Consider the following 20,188-nt stretch of genomic DNA (forward strand, 5'->3'; position numbering starts at 1 on the left):
CCTGGTGGGAGGGCCTAGCGAGAAACAAAGCCCTCCACGGAAGGGTGCAGACAGCTCAGCCGTGGCCTCCGGATGGCACAGGCCCCCCCTACCCCCCCCCATGTGGCCCCGCTGTGCCATCGCGCCTGGAGGCCACATGTACCACGCCTCGTGTGGGCCACAAGCTTTTATCGAAAAAGGCGGAGGTGGGGGGTGTGAGCCGCAGGGCTCGGGCCTGGGGGGGTTCCGGCAGGGGTCTTGGCGGGGTGGGTGGCCCTGGCAGGGGCGGGGGGCCTCGCTTCAGAAGAAGCCGAGGTGCTGCTTCTCCTGCTGCTGCTTCCACTTGGCCATGCTGTAGAACTTCTCCTTGGACTTCCCAAAGATTTCTTGGAAGTCGGAGTCTGAGAGATAGAACTGGGGTGGGGAGCAGGGGAGAGATGTCATCCGAGCCCAGAATCCTGAGCTGTCGCCCCTGGAGCTCAAGAGTCCCCCGCATCCGCCCGCCTCCCCCCAGCGCCCCTGCCTGTGGCCGGAAGCCCTGATGCCCGTCGGCCAGACCTGGGGGGGGCCGGGCACCCACCTCCTTGCGGGCAGGGTCAACACTCCCCACCTCTTCCCATCCCCCCCCAGGGCCCTGGCCATGGCCCGAAGCCCCCGGGGCCACACCGGGGTGTGGGGGAGTGGGCACCCACCTCCCTGTGGGTGGGGTCGATGCCCCCTATATCCACCCGCCTCGCCCCTGCCCAGTGCCCGAAGCCCCCGCCTCCCTGTGGGCGGGATCGACGCCCCCCACGTCCGCCTGCCTCCCCTCGCCCACCGGCTACTCCTGGCCGGCACCCACCTCCTTGCGCGCAGGGTCGACGCCCTCGGGCAGGTCCTCGGCCGCCTGGTGCATCAGCTGCTCCCGCGGCAGGCCCCCGTTGAGGACGGAGCTGGAGCTGCTGTAGTAGCTGCTGGTGCTGCCGCTGCCGCTGCTGCCACCCGCCGCGGGGCCCAGCTCCCGCTCGGCCTCCGAGCCGTCCTGCGGGCCCCCGGGGCCCGGCCCGCCCTCACCGGGCCAGTGGGACAGCTGGAAGCTGTTGACCTCCTGCCAGGGGAGGAGACTCAGGCAGGGGAGCGGGTTGGGGGGAATGTCACCTGTGGCCCCTCCCACCCTCAGGGCCCTCCCCTATCCCCTGCCTCGTGCCCTCGCGGCCCGGGGCACTGCCCACGGAGGGGGGAGGGGGGAGCCCAGCAGGCCCCGATCCTCACGGCAGTGATCCTGGAGAGGGCAGACCCTTCTCCCATGCTGCCGTCCACCACGTCGGGCTGGCCGTTCTGGGGGACAAACATCAGGGCAGGAAGTGGGGGCACCTGTGGGGCCCAGGCCGGGGGCCTGAGGGCCAGACCAGGTGCCCCCGCTGGAGGCCCCCAGGCGGGGTGGTGTCCCCGTGTCCCCTCCCCGCTCTTCCCAGGGTGGAGGACTGGGGCTCCTCACCGTCCACTTGTAGGGGTCCCAAGCCAGGAACCAGCCGGTGAAGGTGGGGGGCTCGTGGCCCTGCTTGACCAGCACGATGGGCGTGGCTGGGCTCCTCCCGGCGGGGTGCGTCTTCAGGTAGTCCCGGCCCCAGGCCAGCGCTGCCTCCGCCTCCTGCGCCGCTTCCCCCAGCCACAGGAAGATCTGGGCCACAGGGCGGGGGTGGGGGGGCTGCCAGAGCCGCCACCTCCTCCCACCCCCGCCCACCGCTGGTCCCAGAGCCGTCCCCTCCCCACGCAGAGGACACCGTGCCCACGCCACTGCGGGTATTCATTGAGCTCCCATGTGCTCAAACGTTAACTGAGCATTTACTGTGTGCCAGGCACCGTTCTAGGCAATGGGGACTCAGCAATGAGAAGCAGGCGGACAAAACTCCCTCCCCCTGTAGGGCTGTCATTTCACCGGGGGAAACAGAAAAGTGAGCCCGTAACTAAGCAAAAGATGTACTACATCAGATGGAGAAACACAAGGCTGGGAGAAGGCAGGGGCAGGGGCGGGTATTGCAATTTTAAATTCTGGCCAGGGAAGACCTTACAGAGATGGTGACAAGAGAGTAAAGATCTGAACATGAGGGAGAAAGTCGTATGTGTCTGGGGGACGTGCTCTAACCAGAGGACACACACGGGGCCAAGGCCCGAGGCGGGCACCAGCCTGGAAGGTTCCAGAACCGCAGGCTGACCACTGTGGCCGAGAGTGGGAGGAGGTCTGGTGGGAGAATGAGGAGCGGCCGGCACAGTGGGGACTCTGCTTTCACTCTCAGAAGGCTGGGGGCCCACTACCCCGTTGCCACGATCACGGTCACAGACGCCCCACATGCACGACAGACGCATGTTACACGGCTGCACAGGCACGGCCGCCACCGCAGAGCCAGACATAAATCACACAGCCCCACAGTCGCCCCCAAGTGAAAAGCAGACATGGTGGCACGTAAACACAATCACGCTCAGTTCACTGTCACACGCTCCCAGCCAACCACGAAGCCCGAAAAACCCTCGAAACGGCTGCATGACAGTCTCACAAATGCAGTCACTCAGGGAAGTGAATGTGGCTCAAGCAGTCGGGTGCCTGCCTACCAACAGAAGGTCCCGGGTTCAGTTCCCAGTGCTTCCTAAAGAAGATGAGCAAGACAGCGAGCTAACACAACGGGCTGGCACGGCAAGCTGATGCAACAAGGGGATGCAACAAGGAGACACAATGAGGAAACACAATGAGAGACACAGCAAGCAGGGAGCGGAGTGGCTCAAGTGATTGGGTGCCTCCCTCCCACATGGGAGGTACTGGATTCGGTTCCTGATGCCTCCTGAAAAAAAAGGAAGCAAACACAGAGAGCACACAACAGACAGAAAGAGCAGGTAGCAAGCGTAAACGAGGGGGCCAGAAATAAATAAGATAAACCTTTAAAGAAAACAATCATCAGTCACTCACGCCTGTCGTGAGCAAGTCACACAGCCTTCCTCTCACACAGTCTCGCTACACTGCCAGTCACGGCCCGTTCCTTGGCCACACAGCCATTAATTTACACAAGGGCAAACGCACAGCTGCGTTACACACACACATTAGCCCCCGGTGTTCAACTCAGCAGTCACAGGACACGGGCAGCCACCTGGAGTCACACGCACCATCGTAAGGCGCACAGTTGCACAGAAATGGCAAAACTCACGAGCGCAACGTCGTCTCTGGCAGTCTCACGGACGCACAGTGCGACCCACGTCCACAGTTACACAACCGCACAGCCGGTCACAGGGTTGCCCGGTCACAGCTGGCCGCACATAGCCTGACAACAGTCCTAGATACACGCAGTGCACCCCGCGCCTCACCTCCTCCCAGGTGTCCAGGAGCATGACGTCGTGCTCGTCCAGGTCCTCCTGGCTGAAGGGCACCATCTCGGCGAGGACCAGGCTGCCGCCCTGGCGGGAGCACTCAAACAGCCGTGGCGGGAAGCTGCAGACCACGTCGGGGAGCCTGCCGGGCGGGGCGAGGGGCGGGTGCTCGTGCCTCTCCCCCCCGGACGGCTGGCCCTCGGCCCAGGGCACCCCCCCTCCCCTGGGGCCAGGACTGCGGGTGCTTCCAGCCTGCCCGTCCCACCACCGACTCCAGGTGCACCCTGCCCCTCCCTGGGCCTCGGGCTCCCCTCCTGTGGGTGGGGACAGCAGGCTGGGCCACCTGAGTAGCTGCACACAGCGAGGGCAGGCCGCCCCCGGAACCACCCTGGGGAGGGGACGCTGGCTTAGCCAGGGCCCTGGAGCCCACCGTCCCCGCATGGAAGGAGCCCTGGGCCCCTCCAGCTGCAGGGTGGCGGACACGGCTGGCCAGGGGCGAGGGCTTAAGCAAGAGACCTGGGGAGGGGTCCTGGGCCCTCAGGCTGCAGGGGCGGACATGGCTGGGGGGGGCGAGGGCCTAAGCTAGAGACCTGGGGAGGGGTCCTGGGCCCTCAGGCTGCAGGAGGTGATGGCTGGTGGGGGGTGATGGCCTAAGCTAGAGACCTGGGGAGGGGTCCTGTGAATAGCCCGTGCCCCAGTCACGCACCAAGCGCGGCCTGGGATCAGCTCCTGGTCCCTTAGATGGCGTTCAGCGTCCCCCCTCCCCTGCTGCATACACCTGTTCTTGCACGCTCCACACCTGTTGTACACCCCACCTCATTCACCCGCATAAGCCCACCCTGAGCACACACGCCCCCTGCGTCCGGGCAGGTGTCCCCTGGAGGGCCAGGTGGGCGGTCCAGTTTGGGGCAACGCGGGGAGCAGGTCCGGCCGACCGAGGGCGCCACTGCCCTGGCTCTCTGGTCACCCTGGAGGTGACCGGAAGCCGGGGTCTTGTGCCGCTGCATGCGCTCTGCGTGGACCTGCTTGGGGGCCCACGGCACGGACCCCTCCCCGTGCCCAGCCTTACCGCTTGGGGCTGGGGTAGGGGGCCCTGCCCCCCAGGGCCTCCCAGAAGCACAGGGGCTCCTGGCCCTCCAGCACCGTCTCCTGGCTCTTCCCGCAGATGGCCGTGGTGACCACCCGTGCCATCTCCCGCTGGTCGCCGCTGCAGCCCTGGTGGCAGAGGGCAGGGGAGCCCTGAGTGGGGGGGGACTTCGCCTCCAGGCGCACCCCCACACACGGCCTGGGGGGCGCTGGGCCTGAGGAACGCGCCTTCCAGGCCTCAGTTTCCCCATCCGAGCAACGGGAGAGGAGGGAAGCAGCTCTGAAACTACTCGTCTCCAGGCAGGGATGGGGGCCGTGCAAAGGCTTGGGGGTCATTCGCACTCAGAGAAAAGCTCCGGGAGTCTGGACCGGGCCTCCCCTTTCCCTCAAGGGGCTCGGGAAGGGTCGTGCCCCCTGCCCGGGCCAGGAGGGAGGGGAAGGGGGAGAGCAGGGTGGGCCCGGTCGGCCCCCACCCGCGGACGCCCAGGCCCACCTGTCACCGTGACACCCCCCAGGTCCAGAGGGCACGTTCGTGGGACCGCCCCTCCCCGGCCCCCTCCTCCAGGCACCCCCGCGGAGTGTGCCCCCTGCCCCCAGGTGTGAGCGCTGGGCACCTTCCCAAACCAGAGGTAGCAGGTGCAGCTGGTGACCAGCAGGAAGACGTCGCTGGAGCGCAGCGAGGACGCGCGGGCTGGCACCTCCGTGGTCTTGGCGCTGCACCTGTCGGTGCCTTGCACGTGGAACAGTCGCGTGGCAGATGCCGGCTGCCCCTTCCCACTGGGCCCAGCGCCCCCCTACGAGAGAGCGGGGCCTCAGGGCCGAGGGGCCCCTCGCTTTGGCCGCTGCCGCCGCCCTCCGGCCTGGAGTCCTGGACAGCCAGGCCCCGTCAGCGCGCGGAGGCTGCGAGCCCGGGCCGGGTGCGCCTCTCATCCAGCGGCCCCGCCTGCGCCCTGCACTGTGCCCGCCTCGGGGGGGACAGGGAGAAACCCAGGTGGGGGGAGACCCCGGGCTTCAGGCCCACCCCAGGAGGGCCGAGGCTGCAGGCACGGCGTGAGGCCGCGGCCAGGCGGGCCCTACCTGGAACACCAGCAGCTGGCCCTGGAAGATGGCCAGGAAGTGGGGCGGCTCCCGGCCCATGGTCACGTGCTCCTGCACCAGGGCCCCATGGCACAGGAGGTCCAGCTCCTTGGCGTGGCTGCTCAGGGCCTTGACCTTGTCTGGCCCAGCCTGGAGGCCCTGCAGGCAGGGGAGGTGAGGCCCACAGCTGCCCCCTCCCAGCCTGAGGCGCCTGCCACCCCCCCTCGGGCCAGCGCACCTGCCATAGGTACAGGAGGTACTGGACCCGGCCCAGCTTCTGGTATGTGTAGAGGATGAGGTAGCAGGTGCCCGAGCTCAGCTGGGCATGGTGCTGGGGATCCACGGGTTGCCTGCCTGAGTCCTGGATGCACCACACCTGGATGGGGGAGGGGGCCCGTGAGCGCAGGTGCAGCACACCTGGATGGGGAGGGATCCTGTGAGCACAGGTGCACCACACCTGGATGGGGGAGGGGCCCCGTGAGCACAGATGCAGCACACCTGGATGCAGGAGGGGCCCCGTGAGGACAGGTGCAGCACATCTGGATGGGGGAGGGGCCGTGAACACAGGTGCAGCACACCTGGATGGGGGAGGAGCCCCGTGAGCACAGGTGCAGCACACTTGGATGGGGAGGGACCCCGTGAGCACAGGTGCAGCACACCTGGATGGGGAGGGACCCTGTGAGCACAGGTGCACCACACCTGGATGGGGGAGGGGCCCCGTGAGCACAGGTGCACACCTGGATGGGGGAGGGGCCCGTGAGCACAGGTGCACCACACCTGGATGGGGGAGGGGCCCGTGAGCACAGGTGCAGCACACTTGGATGGGGAGGGACCCTGTGAGCACAGGTGCAGCACACCTGGATGGGGGAGGGGCCGTGAGCACAGGTGCAGCACATCTGGATGGGGGAGGGGCCGTGAGCACAGGTGGCCCCTCCACCTGGGCCAGCCAGAGTGCACTCCTTGGCCTCCAAGGCCGTCGTTACCCGTACGCCAGGGGCTCACCCCCAGCTTTGCACCCACCCCGTACCCTGTGCCGGGCCACAGCAGGGGTCTGCAGGTGACCCTCCTCCCCACGGACCCCTGGGGCCCCCCACACCTGCACCAGCCTGCCCTTGGCAGGACTCTGAGTGTGCGAGCGGCGCCCGGGACAGGAGGAGCGGTGAGCCCCAGGTAGGGATGGACCATCGGGCACAGCTGCTCCCTGCCCAGGAGGGGCAGCACGGCCGGGCTTCAGAGACTCTTGGGGCAAAAAAAAATCCCCCCCTTTTTTTTCATCCCCCTCCTTGCGGCTTTTTGCGTGCTATCTGCTCTCTGTGCATTCTTCTGTGTCTGTATTTATTTTTATTTTTATCCCCCCCTCCCAGTTTGCTTGCTGTCCGCTCTCTGTGTCCGTCTGCTGCGCATTCTTCTGTGTTTTTGCTTGTCCCACTTTTTTGTTGCGTCACCTTGCTGAGTCAGCACTCCACAGTGTGCGGGCGAGCCTGCCTCCACAAGGAGGCCCCGAACGTGAACCCAGGGCCTCCCGTATGGTAGGCGGGAGCCCAACTGATTGAGCCACAGTCGCTCCCCGTCCCCTGCCTTTTTTCTTCAAGTGTCACTTAAAAAAGCAAAGCCTGTTCAAAGACTAAAAGGAAAACCTTTCCTCTCCCAGGTCAGGTGAGCTTTTGCACCTGTGGGCTGTGGAGCCTGGGCTCTGGAACCAGGTTAGATCCGGGGCAAATCCCAGCTCTGCCCCTGTTGGCAGAGAGCGCCCTGAGACCACCGCGCCCGCCCGTGGCCCCTCGCCGTGGCGGGGAAACAAGGACCCGCAGCCTCCGCTCCTCAGCTGAGGGCTCCTCCAGCCAAGCCCAGCGCCCTGCCCTCCACCCAGGGCTGGGCCTGAGCACCCACCACCCACAGCGCAGACCTGCCACAGGGCACCCCACCTCGTGCCTGGAGGCTGGGGTGCAGGGCCCTCCCCCGCCTGCCCCTCTCTCCCTGGGCGCCCCATCTTTCCCTAATCTCGCCAATCTCTCCCTGCACCCTCACTCCATCTCCTCCTCTCTGTGTCCCCCCAGCCACCCATCCCAGGCAAATGCAGGAGGACGCCTGGGAGAACTGGGATTCTTTCCAACCTTGGCCTACCTGGAGAACTGGGGCCCTCAGGCCCGCCTGGCACCCCTGCCCCCCGACTTCCACAGCGTTCCTGCAGCGGCCGTGGGGCGCGAGGGGAGCGCAGCTTCTGCTCCCCGTTACAGGTGAAAAAACCGAGGCCCGAAGGCAGCCAGGGCCCAGGTGGGGGGGCACCCAGCGGGCCAAGACGCGACCCGCCCTGCGCAGAGCCCGGACGTGGCGCTGAAGCCCGGACCTGCCAGACGACAGCGTGGGGCTGCGGGTCCGAGTTGGGGTGTCCCTGTGGTTGCTGGTCGTGGGACTGCGTGTGACGCAGAGCGCACGATTACATGCTCGCCGAAGTGTCCCCGGCCATGACCGTGTGTGACCGGGTGTGTGCGAGCAGGTGCAGGGACAAGGTGTGAGGATGCGTGTCGAGGGCACAGCCTGCGCGCAGTGGTGTCACGCACAGGTGACCAGGGAAGAGTTGGCTGCTGCGTGGCTGGGGGTGCTGCGTGGCCGTGTGTGATGAGGCGTGGCCGCACGGGCGGGCGGCTGGGAGGGGATGTCCCTGCCTGTGTGCTGATGCGCACCTGCGTTGACAAGGGCCACCTCGGGCAGCGGGTGGGAACTTCCGGCCACAGAGCCCCGCCCTGGCCCCCCCGCATGGCCGCACCCTCACCTCCACCTTCCCCGAGGCGTCGTCCACCATCCTGAGCTGGGCGGCGAGCTCGGGCTGGTTGTGCAGCGCAGCGGCGGTCAGGCGCGCCGGCGTCAGCGGGCCTGCGCATGGGGCGGCGGGCTTTAGGGGTCCCCTGCACCTCCCGTCCCCCCGGCCCGCCCCGCCTTGCTCACCCGTCCCGCAGGCCTTCCTGCTCCTGTCCTGCCTCCGGGACCACGTCTGGAAGAGCTGCGTGAAGGCCGGCGGCTCGGCGCCGTCGTTCACCACCGCCACGCAGGTGTGCTCCGGGTACCCCTTGGCCCGGATGAAGCCCTGGGGAGGGGCGCTGTCAGGCCGGGGGTCCCCTTGGGGACCTCCCGCACAGGCTGCAGGGCCCCTGGATGAGCCGCCCTCACCCCAAGGGCACGTGGGGTCCCCCTTCTTCTGGGCTTCAGGAGGGGCTGGCCCGAAACCACCCCGAGACCCCAGACAGAGCCCTGGGACCCCCCTCAGAAACAAGGGTGCCCCAGTGCAGTACCTCCCACCAAGGCAGGCCACATCCCCCTCGTTGCCCCCAGAGAGGGGCCTTCCCCCCCATCAGGCCCCTGCCAAGCTGCCTCCTCCCTCAGACAGGGTAGTGCCACGCCCAGAGTCGTGGCCTCCTCCCTCAGACAGGGTTCCCAGGGCAGCGCCCCTCCTCCCTCCCAACTCCAGAGCAGGAATGTCGCGGCTCCCAGCCGGTGGGGCCGTGCCCCCCTCGGACCCCAGGGCAGCGCCACCCCCCCAGGGGCCCGGTCTCACCGCGGCCCGGCTGAAGGTGGCCTTCTTCTCCTGGGGGCTGGCCAGGCGTCCCTGCCACACGTAGACGTGGGAGCCGCCCTGGTCCAGGATGTGGCAGACCTGGGAGGGGGAGCGGTCAGCGGGTGGGCCCGGTCGGGGCGGGGGGTGCGGGGGCCGGGCCGCGGGGGCTGGGCCGCCTCACCTCCTCCTGCAGCAGGTCCTGGGTCAGCGGGCGGGTGGCCAGCTCCTGCACCACCAGGTCCTCACCGTTCTCGTAGACGCTGGGGGCGAGCGGCGCGGCGTGGGCGGCCCTGCCCCAGCCCGGCTCCCCCCAACCCCCTGTGTCCCCCCCACCCCGGAAGCAGCGGGCCTGGGGTCGAGGGCCTGTGTCGCGCGGCCGGGCCGAGGTCCTCGGGCAGCCCCCCCCGCCCTCTGCGGGCTCAGCCTCCCTGCCCGGCCACGGTCACCCGGCGAGGGACCCGGGCGGTGGCCGCGCCCGCTCACTGGTACAGGCGGACGTTGGCCTTCTGCAGCTGGCTTGGCGCCGGGGCGGGCACAGCATCCTGCAGGCCGGTCCCTCGGCTGCCCAGCACCGCCTCCATGATGCGCACCAGGTCGGCGGCCCCCGCCTCGTCGTCCACCACGCCCACCTGCGCGCGCCCCCCGCGCTCCCTGTCCCCGAGGCTGCGGGTCAGGGCCAGCCCCTGCGGGAGGACGGCCGGCGGTCAGCCCTCAGATGGCCCCTCGTCCCCCAGAGACCCGGGAGGGCGGGGGCACCCAGCAGGGGCTGCCCAGGTGACGGCGTGGGGCCAGGCCCACCCCTCAGGGTGCCCGGGGCAGACACTGACCCGCGCCTTCTCGGACGCGCTGGCCTGGGGCCCGTTCCACTGGATCATCACCTTGCCCAGGTCCAGCAGGAAGATGTCGTCCTTGTTGAAGCTGTTCCAGGAAAGTTCCACCTGCCAGAGCCGGGGGAGGGGGCCGGGGTGTCACACCCAGCCCCGGGGACCGCGCCCCTGCGCCAGCACAGCCGGGCTGTGCCACGCATGAAGCCACGTGCAGGCGGGTTAGGGTGTGACCATGCCAGCAGGTGTCACAGCGTTGGGTCCTGCAGCAGCGTCAGCGCATGAGGGCCAGCCTGGCGCGCCACCCAGGCGTGCGTGGCTGCAGGCGCAGCTGCGTTTCCCACGGGGGCGCTACCAAGCACGAGACTTCTTACCCTGCACGGTTGGAGCATGTGTGCAAGCACGTGTCTGCTGTGGCTTTAAAATCTTACTATCCACGTGTGTGCACGAACCCACGGAGCCACACGTGGGGCACGCGTGTGCGCTCACGGGTAATGTGTGTGTGTGGGGGGCAGCGTGTCTCCATGGAGAGGAAGAGGTATGACAAGGGGGTGCTCCATGGAATTACTCCAGGACAGCGGGTAGAACTCGGGCTGCGCGGCGTCCCTGCGAGACCGGGGATGCGAGGGAGCCTGTGTCACAGGCTGTCGCGTGGAACAGCGCAGGGGCCTCTTCGCAGCACGGCGTCTCATGCCTGCACGTCCCTACCCCAGCTGCCCCTCGGAAGGCGGCGAGATGTCCGGTTCTAACAAAGGCGGTGTGCTACGGCCCTTTCCTGACAAGGGGAAGCCGGGGCACCCTGTCCTAACGAGCACGAAGGCCCCATGTGGACTGGAGAGGCCCCGAGGGTAGCATGTGTGTCTCTGGTGACAGTGATGTGTGTGAGACGCCACCGCCCAGCCATGCCACCCCGTCGCGCTGCGCAGGACCGTCCAAATGCGCATCTGTGCCTGCCTCGCCTCCCCACTTACCCACACGCCCAGGAGATGAGCAGTGGCAGCCGCCGGCCAGGAGCCGCTGCCTCCTTGCTCCGCCTTCCCCGCGGCCCCTTGCCGCCCGCGGCCTCCACCCTCCCCTACGCCCTCGATGCACGCGGGCCACGCGGAGGCCAGGGGTCCGGGGCCCAGTGGCTCCCCACGGGCCTCACCTCGGTGGCAGACACGTGCTTCCTCGCTCTGATGTGCAGCAGTCGCTGGATGCCGTATATGTTGGTCTCCACGTGCTTGAGGCCGGAGGCCAGGCCCCCCTTCCTGTAGCTGAAGAGGGGATGGGGCCTGTGACGGGCAGGCCGGCATGTCAGAGTGGCCAGGTCACGGCGCCCGGGTGTTTGGCCAGGCAAGCACTGGGCTAACTGTAATACGAGGGGCACCTATGGGCTTCGGTCACCAGGGAGTTTACTGCAGAGGTGGCTGATTCCAGCTGTGATCAACAGGTGATCACTGTCATCGGTGAGGGACGCTTTGTCCAATCAGCTTAATGCCTTAAAGGGGAAGTGATTCCAGCATTGACAGTTTCCCAGCTCGTCTTTGGACAGCCAGCGTCTCCCAGAACTCATCAAGGACTTTACTGGACATTCCTGGAAGCCCCAGATGCAGCCTGTCTGCGGAACCTGGACTTGTGCATCCCCACGGCTGCAGGAGAGACTCTGATAAAATCTCATACTCTATCTCCTCTTGGTTGTTTCCCTAGAGAACCCTGATCAGTACAGGTAACGCCACAAGAACACACGCTGCCTCGTGCAGGGCTTGAGTGCGGATGTGATGTGGGCACATGCAAGTTCACATGTGGGGCATAAACATGTGCCAGGTTATTGCATGTGTGAGAGTAGATCGAATGCACGTGTGTACACATGAGTACACCTGGTGGGACATAGCGTGCATTTGCTTATCTGTGTGTGTAGACACAGAGACATGCACGGATGTGTACACGTGTATACACCTGGGGCATAATGTGTATCCGCTTAGCTGTATGTGCATCTGTAAATACACACATCTGTATGTATCCTTCTACATGAGAGAAGATGCCAGTGCACGGGCTGCAGACAACAGCGTGTACACGTGTGGGTGGACATGTATGTGCACGCCTCTGTGCAGGTGTGCCCACCTGTACATGGACACGCTTGGGGACAGGCATGCGTTTCTGTAGGTGCCTGCATCTGTGTGCACATTACCTATACACTTATATGCATGTATCGGGTTCGACTTAGGAAACTGAAACAGTCATCAGTTTCCCAGGGTTCAACCCAAGCCCACTGTCATCATCTGGTTTAAAATTATTTGAAGAACTTGACAGCAAAAGACATATTTCTACTGCGCCCCGGAACATAAAACTCAAAACCGTATTTGCAGATGCCCCCAAAAAAACCCCACCGCATTTGCATCCACACTGAGGTCAATTCCCAAGAGAAACGCAGACCCATCTATAGGGGAACTTGTAGGTGACTTCACGTGGGAGCAATGCAGATATCCATGGCCTGATGAATGGATAAATAAAATGTACCATCATCCATAAATGGACTATTACTTGGCAATAAAAAGGACTGAGATTCTGACACCTGCGGCAACCCGGGTGGACCTGGAAAACCTGACGCTGAGGGAGAGAAGCCAGGTACAAAAGACCCGGGTCGTACAATTCCATGTACCGGAACGTTCCAGAACAGGCAAACCTTGAGAGAGGGGAGCACTGTGGTTGCCCCGGTGTCGGGGAAATGGGGAGTGAGCACCGACAGGGTGTGAGGGCTCTTTTAGGGGCAATAAACTGTTCTCAAGTCGGTCGTGGCGACGGCTGCCCGGCTCGGAAGGCGCCAAAAGCCGGCGAGTGGCGCACCTGCCGTGGGTGTGTGCGTCTTGGCGGCGCCGCGGCAGGTGGGGTCAGAGCCCAGCCCGGGCACCCTCCCCCGAGGCCGCCCTCCCCGGCCACCCCAGCCCGGGCGCCCCGGCTCACACAACGCCCCTGCGGAAGCAGCTGCGGAAGCCGTCGGACTCGTGGCCCTGCGCCTCGCGGTGCCGCGCGGCCCAGCCGCCCAGGTGCTCCTCCAGGCGCTGCGCCCAGGCCTCAGCCGCCGCCCAAGCCTCTGCGCCCGCCGCCTTTCCCACCCAGCAGTGCAGGTCGCTGGGCGCCCCCGGCGTGGCCTGCGGGTTCTGGGGGACCTAGGGCCAGAGGCGTGGAGGGGAGCGGGAACTCAGGACGGGGGGCTGGAGGGGCGCCCCGGGAGGGCGGGGGATGCACCGGGCACCAGCTGGGCGCTGGGCGGTGGCTTCCGCAGCCCTGGAGGCTGGGAAGGGGGGACAGCGCCGCTGCCCAGGCACGCCCTCCCAGGGACTCACGTGGAGGACGACGTAGCAGTGGCCCTCGAAGAAGTTCCCGTAAGCCCGCTCGGGCACCGGCACCAGCTGGAGGTCCTGGGACAGGAGGGTGCCCGGTGACCGCCCGGGCGGCTGTGGGGGCGCAGGGGGCTCCCCCGTCCCCCCACCTCCCACCCTCTCCTTCCCGCCAACCCTGCTGAACGGCGGCCCTCACCTCAACGATCCAGACGTGCAGGGCCCGGCGGCCCTCGATGGCTGGGAGGCTTTTGTCGACGTTCATCCTTGGCCAGGCGGGAGAGGGGCAATGAGGAGCAAGAGCCAGAGCTCTCAGGCTGGAGGCCACCCCGGCGAGACCCCTGCCCAAAGCCCCCTCGCCGGAGAAGGTGACTTGAACGAGGTGGGCTCTGCAAACAGGCTTAGGCTCTGCAAACAGACAAGTGTCACCAAACCAGCGGAGGCATGGCAGACGGGCAAGCAGAGGCTTTGTAATCGGGGGCTTAGTTTGTCCGGAGGTGTGCTCTTGAAACAGGGCCGAGTTCTGTGGACATAGGCAGGCTTTGAACACAGGGGCAACCACTGCAAACTGACAGGGGCTCAGAAATAAGCTGTACAGACACAGGATCTGCATTCAGGGACAGTCTCCATAGAAAGCGACAGGTTAGGGATAGGGAGCTTGTCTCCAGAGCCAGAGAATCTCTCCGCAGATGGACAAAGCTCTGCAGGGAGGGACAGACTCTGCAAACAGGGACAGGCTCTGCAAAGCGGGACAGACTTTTGAAATGGGACTGAATCCTGTAGACAAAGACAGGCTGTGCACACAAGAAGAGCACTGCAAAGCGACAAAAGTCTTCCAGAGAGAGCTAAGAACAGGCTATGCATGCAGGCATAGGCCCGGCAGAAAGTGATGGGCTGTGTGGATAGAACAGGGCTCTGCCTACAGACACAAGCTCTGCAAACAGGGGCAGCTTTTCCAGCCTGTAAAAGGGGAAGTGAGAATGGCGAGAACTTACGTGGACAGGGTTGAACTCCAAAGACTAGGATAGGCTCTACAAATGGACAGACTCAAGACAGGGCAGGTTCCACACACAGCTGAAAGTTTTACTAATGAGGACACTCTGCAAAAAGGATGGACTACCCAGGCGCTCCACCAGGCCTAAGTCCTCTGGACAGAGATGAGTTCTGTGCACAAGGGCAGCGTGTGCAAATGGACACAGACTAATCCCAGGGAAAGCAGGCAGGCTGGGCCAACAAGCAAAGGTTCTAAACACTGACAAAGGCAGTGCCAACAGTCATAGGTTCTGCAGAGCTTGGCGGGCCGGGAAAGGCTCTGCAAATGTGCGTGGGAGACAAACTCTAATTTGCACGAGGGCAGCCTCTGCAGATATGGCCTGGAACATAGATAAGCGGGGATCTGCAAACAGGGGCTGCATCCTTGGGCAAAGAAATACTTTGCAGGGAAACGGACTTTGGCCCAGTGGTTAGGGCGTCCGTCTACCATATGGGAGGTCCGCGGTTCAAACCCCGGGCCTCCTTGACCCGTGTGGAGCTGGCCATGCGCAGTGCTGATGCGCGCAAGGAGTGCCGTGCCACGCAAGGGTGTCCCCTGCGTGGGGGATCCCCACGCGCAAGGAGTGCGCCCGTGAGGAAAGCCGCCCAGCGTGAAAAGAAAGTGCAGCCTGCCCAGGAATGGCACCGCCCACACTTCCCGTGCCGCTGACGACAACAGAAGCGGACAAAGAAACAAGACGCAGCAAATAGACACCAAGAACAGACAACCAGGGGAGGGGGGGAAATTAAATAAAATAAATAAAATCTTTAAAAAAAAAAAAAAAACTTTGCAGACAGACAGTCTCCTGAAACCCGCCAACGCTCTTTAGAGCTTGTCAGGCTTTGCATACAGGGATAGCCTTGGCCCACGGGCTCAAATCCTACAAATGGGGAGATGGAACGAGGCAGGGCAAATCTCTGCAAGGAGTTTCAGGCTCTGATAAAGGACAGGCTACGCAGACAAAGGCTTTGCAGATAGGGGGAGGTTTTACAAGCCCCCGTAGGGCTGCAGACAGATGGGCTCTGTTAGCACTGATGGCTTCTCCAGAGAGGAACAAGATCTGCTCAAATGAGCCAAAAGCTTTGTGCGCAAACACAGATGCCCCAGACGCTGGCAAGGTCTCGAGGCAGGCCCTCGTTTCTGTGGACAGCCCCGGGTTTCGGGCCAGGCTTTATAGGAAAGGATGAGTTCTGGAGGCAGGTAATGTTCTGAAAGTAGGAACGGGCTCTGCTACCAGGTACACGAGGAAACGGGAATAGAGATTGCAGCCAGGCACAGGCTCTGCAAAGGACACCGGCGCTCCCAGGCAGCCACAGCTACCCCAGATAGTGAGAACCTCTCATGGGATCCAGTCCTGCAGTTTCTACCCAGCAAGATCAACCCTTCAAAGAGATGTAGATTCTAGAAAAAGACAGATGCTAAAATAAACACAGGCTCAACAGACAGTCTTTGTGGACAAGACAAAGGCTCTGCAAAAGGGCCAGGTTCTGCAAACCCAGACTGCACACAAGGCCTGTCTCTGAAAATGGTGACAGCCTCTGAAGCAAGGGACAGGCTCATCTGACCAAGTAGGCACCCTAGACAAATTCCTGAAATATGGCTGAACTCTAAGGATGCACAGGCTCTGTAAACAGCCACAGGCTCTGCAAACAGCCATAGGCTCTGCAAACAAGACGTGGCTCACCTGAGGAGGTGCAGATCAGGGAGAGAAGTGTGGAGTGAGGGGCTCTGGGGAAGAAGGGGCTCTCGATTTTGTGCCATCCTGGCAGCTCAGAGCCTGCACTTCACTTCTGACCCCCCCTACGGTTCCTTCAAAGCTATGCGGAGGGTCTGGCCACGGCTTTATCCATGGAAGTCCTTTCTACATCACACCTGAGTCCTGCCAGGTGCAACATTCCCTTTTGCTGCTGCTTTGCTCAACAGGCCCAGAAGTCACTTCTTCGTGGATTTCTCACCCCTGGGGGCTCTGATAGGGTCTTAGCCCCCCTCCGCCCCGGCCCAGACGTGACCCATGGCTCTGCTGCGGCGGCATGCCCACAGCAAACAGGGAGAAAGGAGAGATAAGGAGTGACCGAATCGGAGACGTGGCGTGGCAGGGTGGCGCAGAGCGGCTGCATTCCTCACGCCTTTGTCTGGGGCGGCCGAGGGCTGGCCAAGCCCTGGTGAGCTCACGGTGCCCTGTGGGAAACACCCAACCCTCTCAAGGAGAGCCAAGGTTGCCAAGGGAGCGTGAGGAGGGGCAAAGGGCTGCCTGAGCTGAGCCACGAGCCCAGGGGGGCTGCGGGCAGGGGCTGGAGGGGCACAGCGCGCTGGCCACGACACGCAGGCCTCCCGACACCACATGGGCTGTCGGCTTGGGTCTCTCCCACTAGAGTGGAAGGTTCTGGAGGGCAGGGGTGTCTGCCTCCTGCCAGATCCCGGCCGCCTGGCACCCAGGGGGCCCTGAGGGATGGTGAGCGGGGAAAGGGGTGGCGTGTGCGTGTGTGCGCCAACTGCACCTAGAACTGCTGCTGAGACACGAGTGACAGATTACACTGCGACTGTGTGAGGGTGACACCAAGTACCGGCCCACGGCTGTGACGGGGACACCAGACGACAAGCAGACGCCGCGCAGGGACACGGGGTGGCAGTGGCACCAAGGGGCGGACACGGGGCGCCGTGAGAGGGAGTCCGGCGGGCAGATGTGTGACGGGACGACGGGGACCTCAAGAAGCCACCTGGGCCGGCATGGGGCAGCGGTGCTGAAGCGACACCACGACCGGGCGGCAGGATCCTGAGTGACCGCGGCCACGTGGCTGAGGGGCAGGGACAGGGCTCGGGAGGTGCAGCCCACGGGACTGCAGGACAGTGACAGACAGACACGGCGATGGCCGGGCCTGCGCGGGGCGTCGAGGAAGGTGGCAGCAGGCGGGGCTGGACTTCCTGGGAGGGGGCAGGGCCGCCTCCCGGGAGCTTGGAGGGTGCCCTGCTGTCCACCCCGGGGGGCAGCCCACCCCCATGCATGGGACATCTTCCTGCTGCGTTCTGGAGGGGAGGTGGGGACGCGCAGAGGTGGGTGTTCCTCCCAGGCTCCTCCCCCAGGGGCCCCCCTTTCCCTGCGCCCCTCCCTCTCCCTCCCCCCTCAGCTCCCACAGGGACCGCCCTTCCAGAGCCCCTCTGAAGCCCCTCTCCCTTTGCTCCCCCCTTCTTCCTCCTGGAAGCCCCCCGTCTCCTTCCCGGGGAGCCGCTCCCTCCACCTGCCCCCCTCCAATTCCCTTGCCCCTCCTCTCCTGGCACTGCCCCTCTCCCACACCCCCCCCCCCCCGCACCCAGCCCCCCTCACCCCTTTCTTCTCCAGACTTTCTCTTCTCCCTTCCAAGGTCTCCTCTTTCCCCAAGTCCTTCCCCCCACCCCCCCTTTTCCTCCTCCTCCTGGAAGCCCCCCTCTTCTCGGTGGACCCGCCGTCTCCACCTGGGGGGCTTTTCCTCCCAGGACCCAATTCCACTCCCTTCTCCCCTGGCAGCCCCCCTTTCCCTTCCCTCCCCAGCTGCCCCTTTTCTCCACCTCATGCCTCTTCTCTCCCCCCACCCCCCCAACCTCCCCTCGGCGCCCCCTCCTCTCCCCCAGCGCCCCCTCCTCTCCCCCCGCGAGCCCTTCCTCCCTCCTGCAAAGTGGCTGCAGAGAAGCCACCCCGAGGTCACTCTGCCACTTTCCGGGGTGCAGGGGCGCCGCCCACTGGGGGGGAGCCCCGGCGCACAGGGTCTGCGCGGCCTCCTTCCCTCGGTCCGCCCGCCTCCCCAGCGCCCTCTCCCTTGCGGGGCGCGCTCCCTTCGGGCCCGAGCCTGTGAGCCCGCGCCCCGCACTTGTCCCCGGGCCCCGCGCCCCGCGCCCCGCGCCCCGGGTCCCCGGAGCCCCCTCCCCGCCGGGCCTACCTGCTGGGACCTGCTCGCAGCTCGGCCCTGCCCGGGGCAGCGCGGGGCAGGCGTGGGGCCGGGCTCTGCCCACTGCCCGCCCCTCCCTGCCCTGGGGACACACCCACCGCCGGGGGGTGGGGCGGGGCTGGGCCTGCAGGCGGGTCGGTCCCGCAGTCAGTCAACAAACTCCGGTGGCGGCGCTGCGGGGGAGCCGGCCCCTCCTCCAGCCTCAGCCTGGGGGGGGGGGGGGGCGCCTGGCCTGGTCCAGGAGCGCAGGGGCTAGAGCGGGGCGCGGGGCTAGGGTGTGGGTGGGATGCGCTGTGGGGTCCCTGCTCTGGGAACCCGGCTGGGACCCTGGGCGGTGGGCAACCCGGAAATGGTCCCCGGGTGTGCGGGACGGCCAGCACCCAGCAGGCCTGTTTAACCCCAGCGCGCACAGGGTGCCTGCTATCCCGGCAGTGCGTGCAGCCCCGGCTGTGCATACTTGGGTCCCTGTCCCTCCTCGTCCCTGTGCCCAGCCAATTTCCTGGCACTCCCCCGTCCCCCCTTCCTCAGCTCACATTCTCTCCTGGTCTTGGCTCCTCCGCTCTCCAAAATGGCTCTTTCTGGGGTCATCAGTGCCCCTCCGTCGCCAAAGCTGGGGCTCCCTCCCATGGATAGGGACCCCCTTTCTCTTGGAACATGCTCTTTGCCAGGCCCCACGGCACCCACGCCTGGCTTGTTTATTGCTTAATCACACCCCCCCCCCATTGTTTTGCGCTCGCTGTGTTCCTCGTGTGCTTGTCTTCTTTTCAGACCCAGCGGGACCTCCCGCGTGGGAGGCGGCTGATCGCTTGAGCCACCTCCGCTCCCTGCTTTGCTGTGTCTCTCATTGTGTTTTCCTCCTTGTGTCTCTTTGTTGTGTCTGCTCGCTGCACCAGCCCATTGGGTCAGCTCGCTGTCTTGCTCGTCTTCTGCAGGAGGCACCGGGAACGGAAGCCGGGACCTCCCATGTGGTAGGCTGGATTGAGCCACATCGCTCCCCCACACCTGGCTTTTCCCTGCTGTCACCTTTGGGGGCACAGGGCCTTGGTTCCTGTTTCTTTGTTTCCTCCCACGTTCCAGGCCCAGGCTGTAGGTCCCACCGAGCCCCCTGCCCAGCCCCAGCACCCCCATCCCTCCCCCACACTTTAAGCCACCTACCCCGGGCCTCTGGAAATGGCCCGAACAGCCACCTGCTGCTGTGGCCCAACCTGGGTGTCGAGCTGGGCTCCCGTTTCCCTCCCCCCACCCCGTGGTGAGCCCCTGCCGGCCGGGGTGCTCCCTCAGGTAGCTGGAGCCGGGCCAGGCCTCCCCTGCTCGGGGGCCAGCCTCGCCCCTCGCCACAGCACAAGCTGCCCCTGTGCCTCAGCCTCCCGCGGGGCCCCCGGGAGCCGGGAGGAGCCCCCGAGTGTAAGCCCCGTCACGCCACTCCCCTGCTCAGGCTGCCAGCGGCTCCCGGGAAGGCTCGTGAAATGCAGCCTTCCCGTCCTTCGCCGCACCTCTTATCGCTCTTGCTCACTGTGTTCCCGCTGCGGGCCTCCTTTTGTGCCTGAAGACAACAAGCTCCCCCTCCGTCTCAGGCCCGGCACTCGCTGTAGCACAGGTCTTCCCAGGGCTGCTCTTCCACCAGCCAGGCCCTCCCACCCCCTCAGCTAGAGCAGTTCCTGCCCCGGCCATCATGTCTCCTCACCTTCTTCTTTTTTAAAGATTTTATTCATTTATTTCTCCCCACCCCCTTGTGGTTTGCCTTGCTGTGTCTGTTTGTCTTCCTTGCTTCTTTTGGAGGCACCGGGAATCGAACCCGGGATCTCCGATGTGGGAGGGAGGCCGCTAATCGCTTGAGCCACCTGCTTTGTTGTGTCTCTCATTGTGTCTTTCCTCTTGTGTCTCTTGTTGCATCAGCTTGCTGCGCTTGCCCGTCACGTCAGCTCACCGTCTTCTTCAGGGGGCGCCAGGAACCTCCGCTCCCTGCTTTGTTGTGTTCCTTATTATGTTTTTCTTCTTGTGTCGCATTCCATCGGCTTGCCACGCCTGCCCATCACGCCAGCTCACTGTCTTCTTTAGGA

General features: G+C 65.0%; 1 protein-coding gene across 2 annotated transcripts; it reads right to left on the minus strand.

Annotated features, from left to right (window-relative positions):
- Positions 1–153: 153 nt before the first annotated feature.
- Positions 154–18,186, minus strand: VILL (villin like). 2 transcript variants are annotated; one of them, XM_058290596.2, is made up of 20 exons: positions 18,120–18,186; positions 13,375–13,583; positions 13,182–13,256; positions 12,799–13,004; positions 11,003–11,111; positions 9,859–9,969; positions 9,515–9,714; positions 9,213–9,291; positions 9,032–9,130; positions 8,425–8,563; positions 8,252–8,352; positions 5,717–5,854; positions 5,479–5,637; positions 5,016–5,195; positions 4,385–4,530; positions 3,313–3,457; positions 1,457–1,639; positions 1,231–1,296; positions 821–1,066; positions 154–393 (listed from the first exon to the last, which is right to left on the minus strand). In XM_058290596.2, exons 2-20 carry the CDS (start codon positions 13,438–13,440, stop codon positions 280–282), a joined length of 2,562 nt encoding a protein of 853 aa, XP_058146579.1. In that variant the 5' UTR covers positions 13,441–13,583; positions 18,120–18,186; the 3' UTR covers positions 154–279. The 2 variants fall into 2 exon arrangements, with proteins under 2 accessions (XP_058146579.1, XP_058146580.1); XM_058290597.2 differs by having other exon boundaries at positions 13,375–13,441; positions 18,120–18,176.
- Between the last annotated feature and the right edge of the window lie 2,002 nt (positions 18,187–20,188).

The sequence above is a fragment of the Dasypus novemcinctus genome, chromosome 31, assembly GCF_030445035.2.
Source record: "Dasypus novemcinctus isolate mDasNov1 chromosome 31, mDasNov1.1.hap2, whole genome shotgun sequence".
Taxonomy (NCBI): Eukaryota; Metazoa; Chordata; class Mammalia; order Cingulata; family Dasypodidae; genus Dasypus; species Dasypus novemcinctus.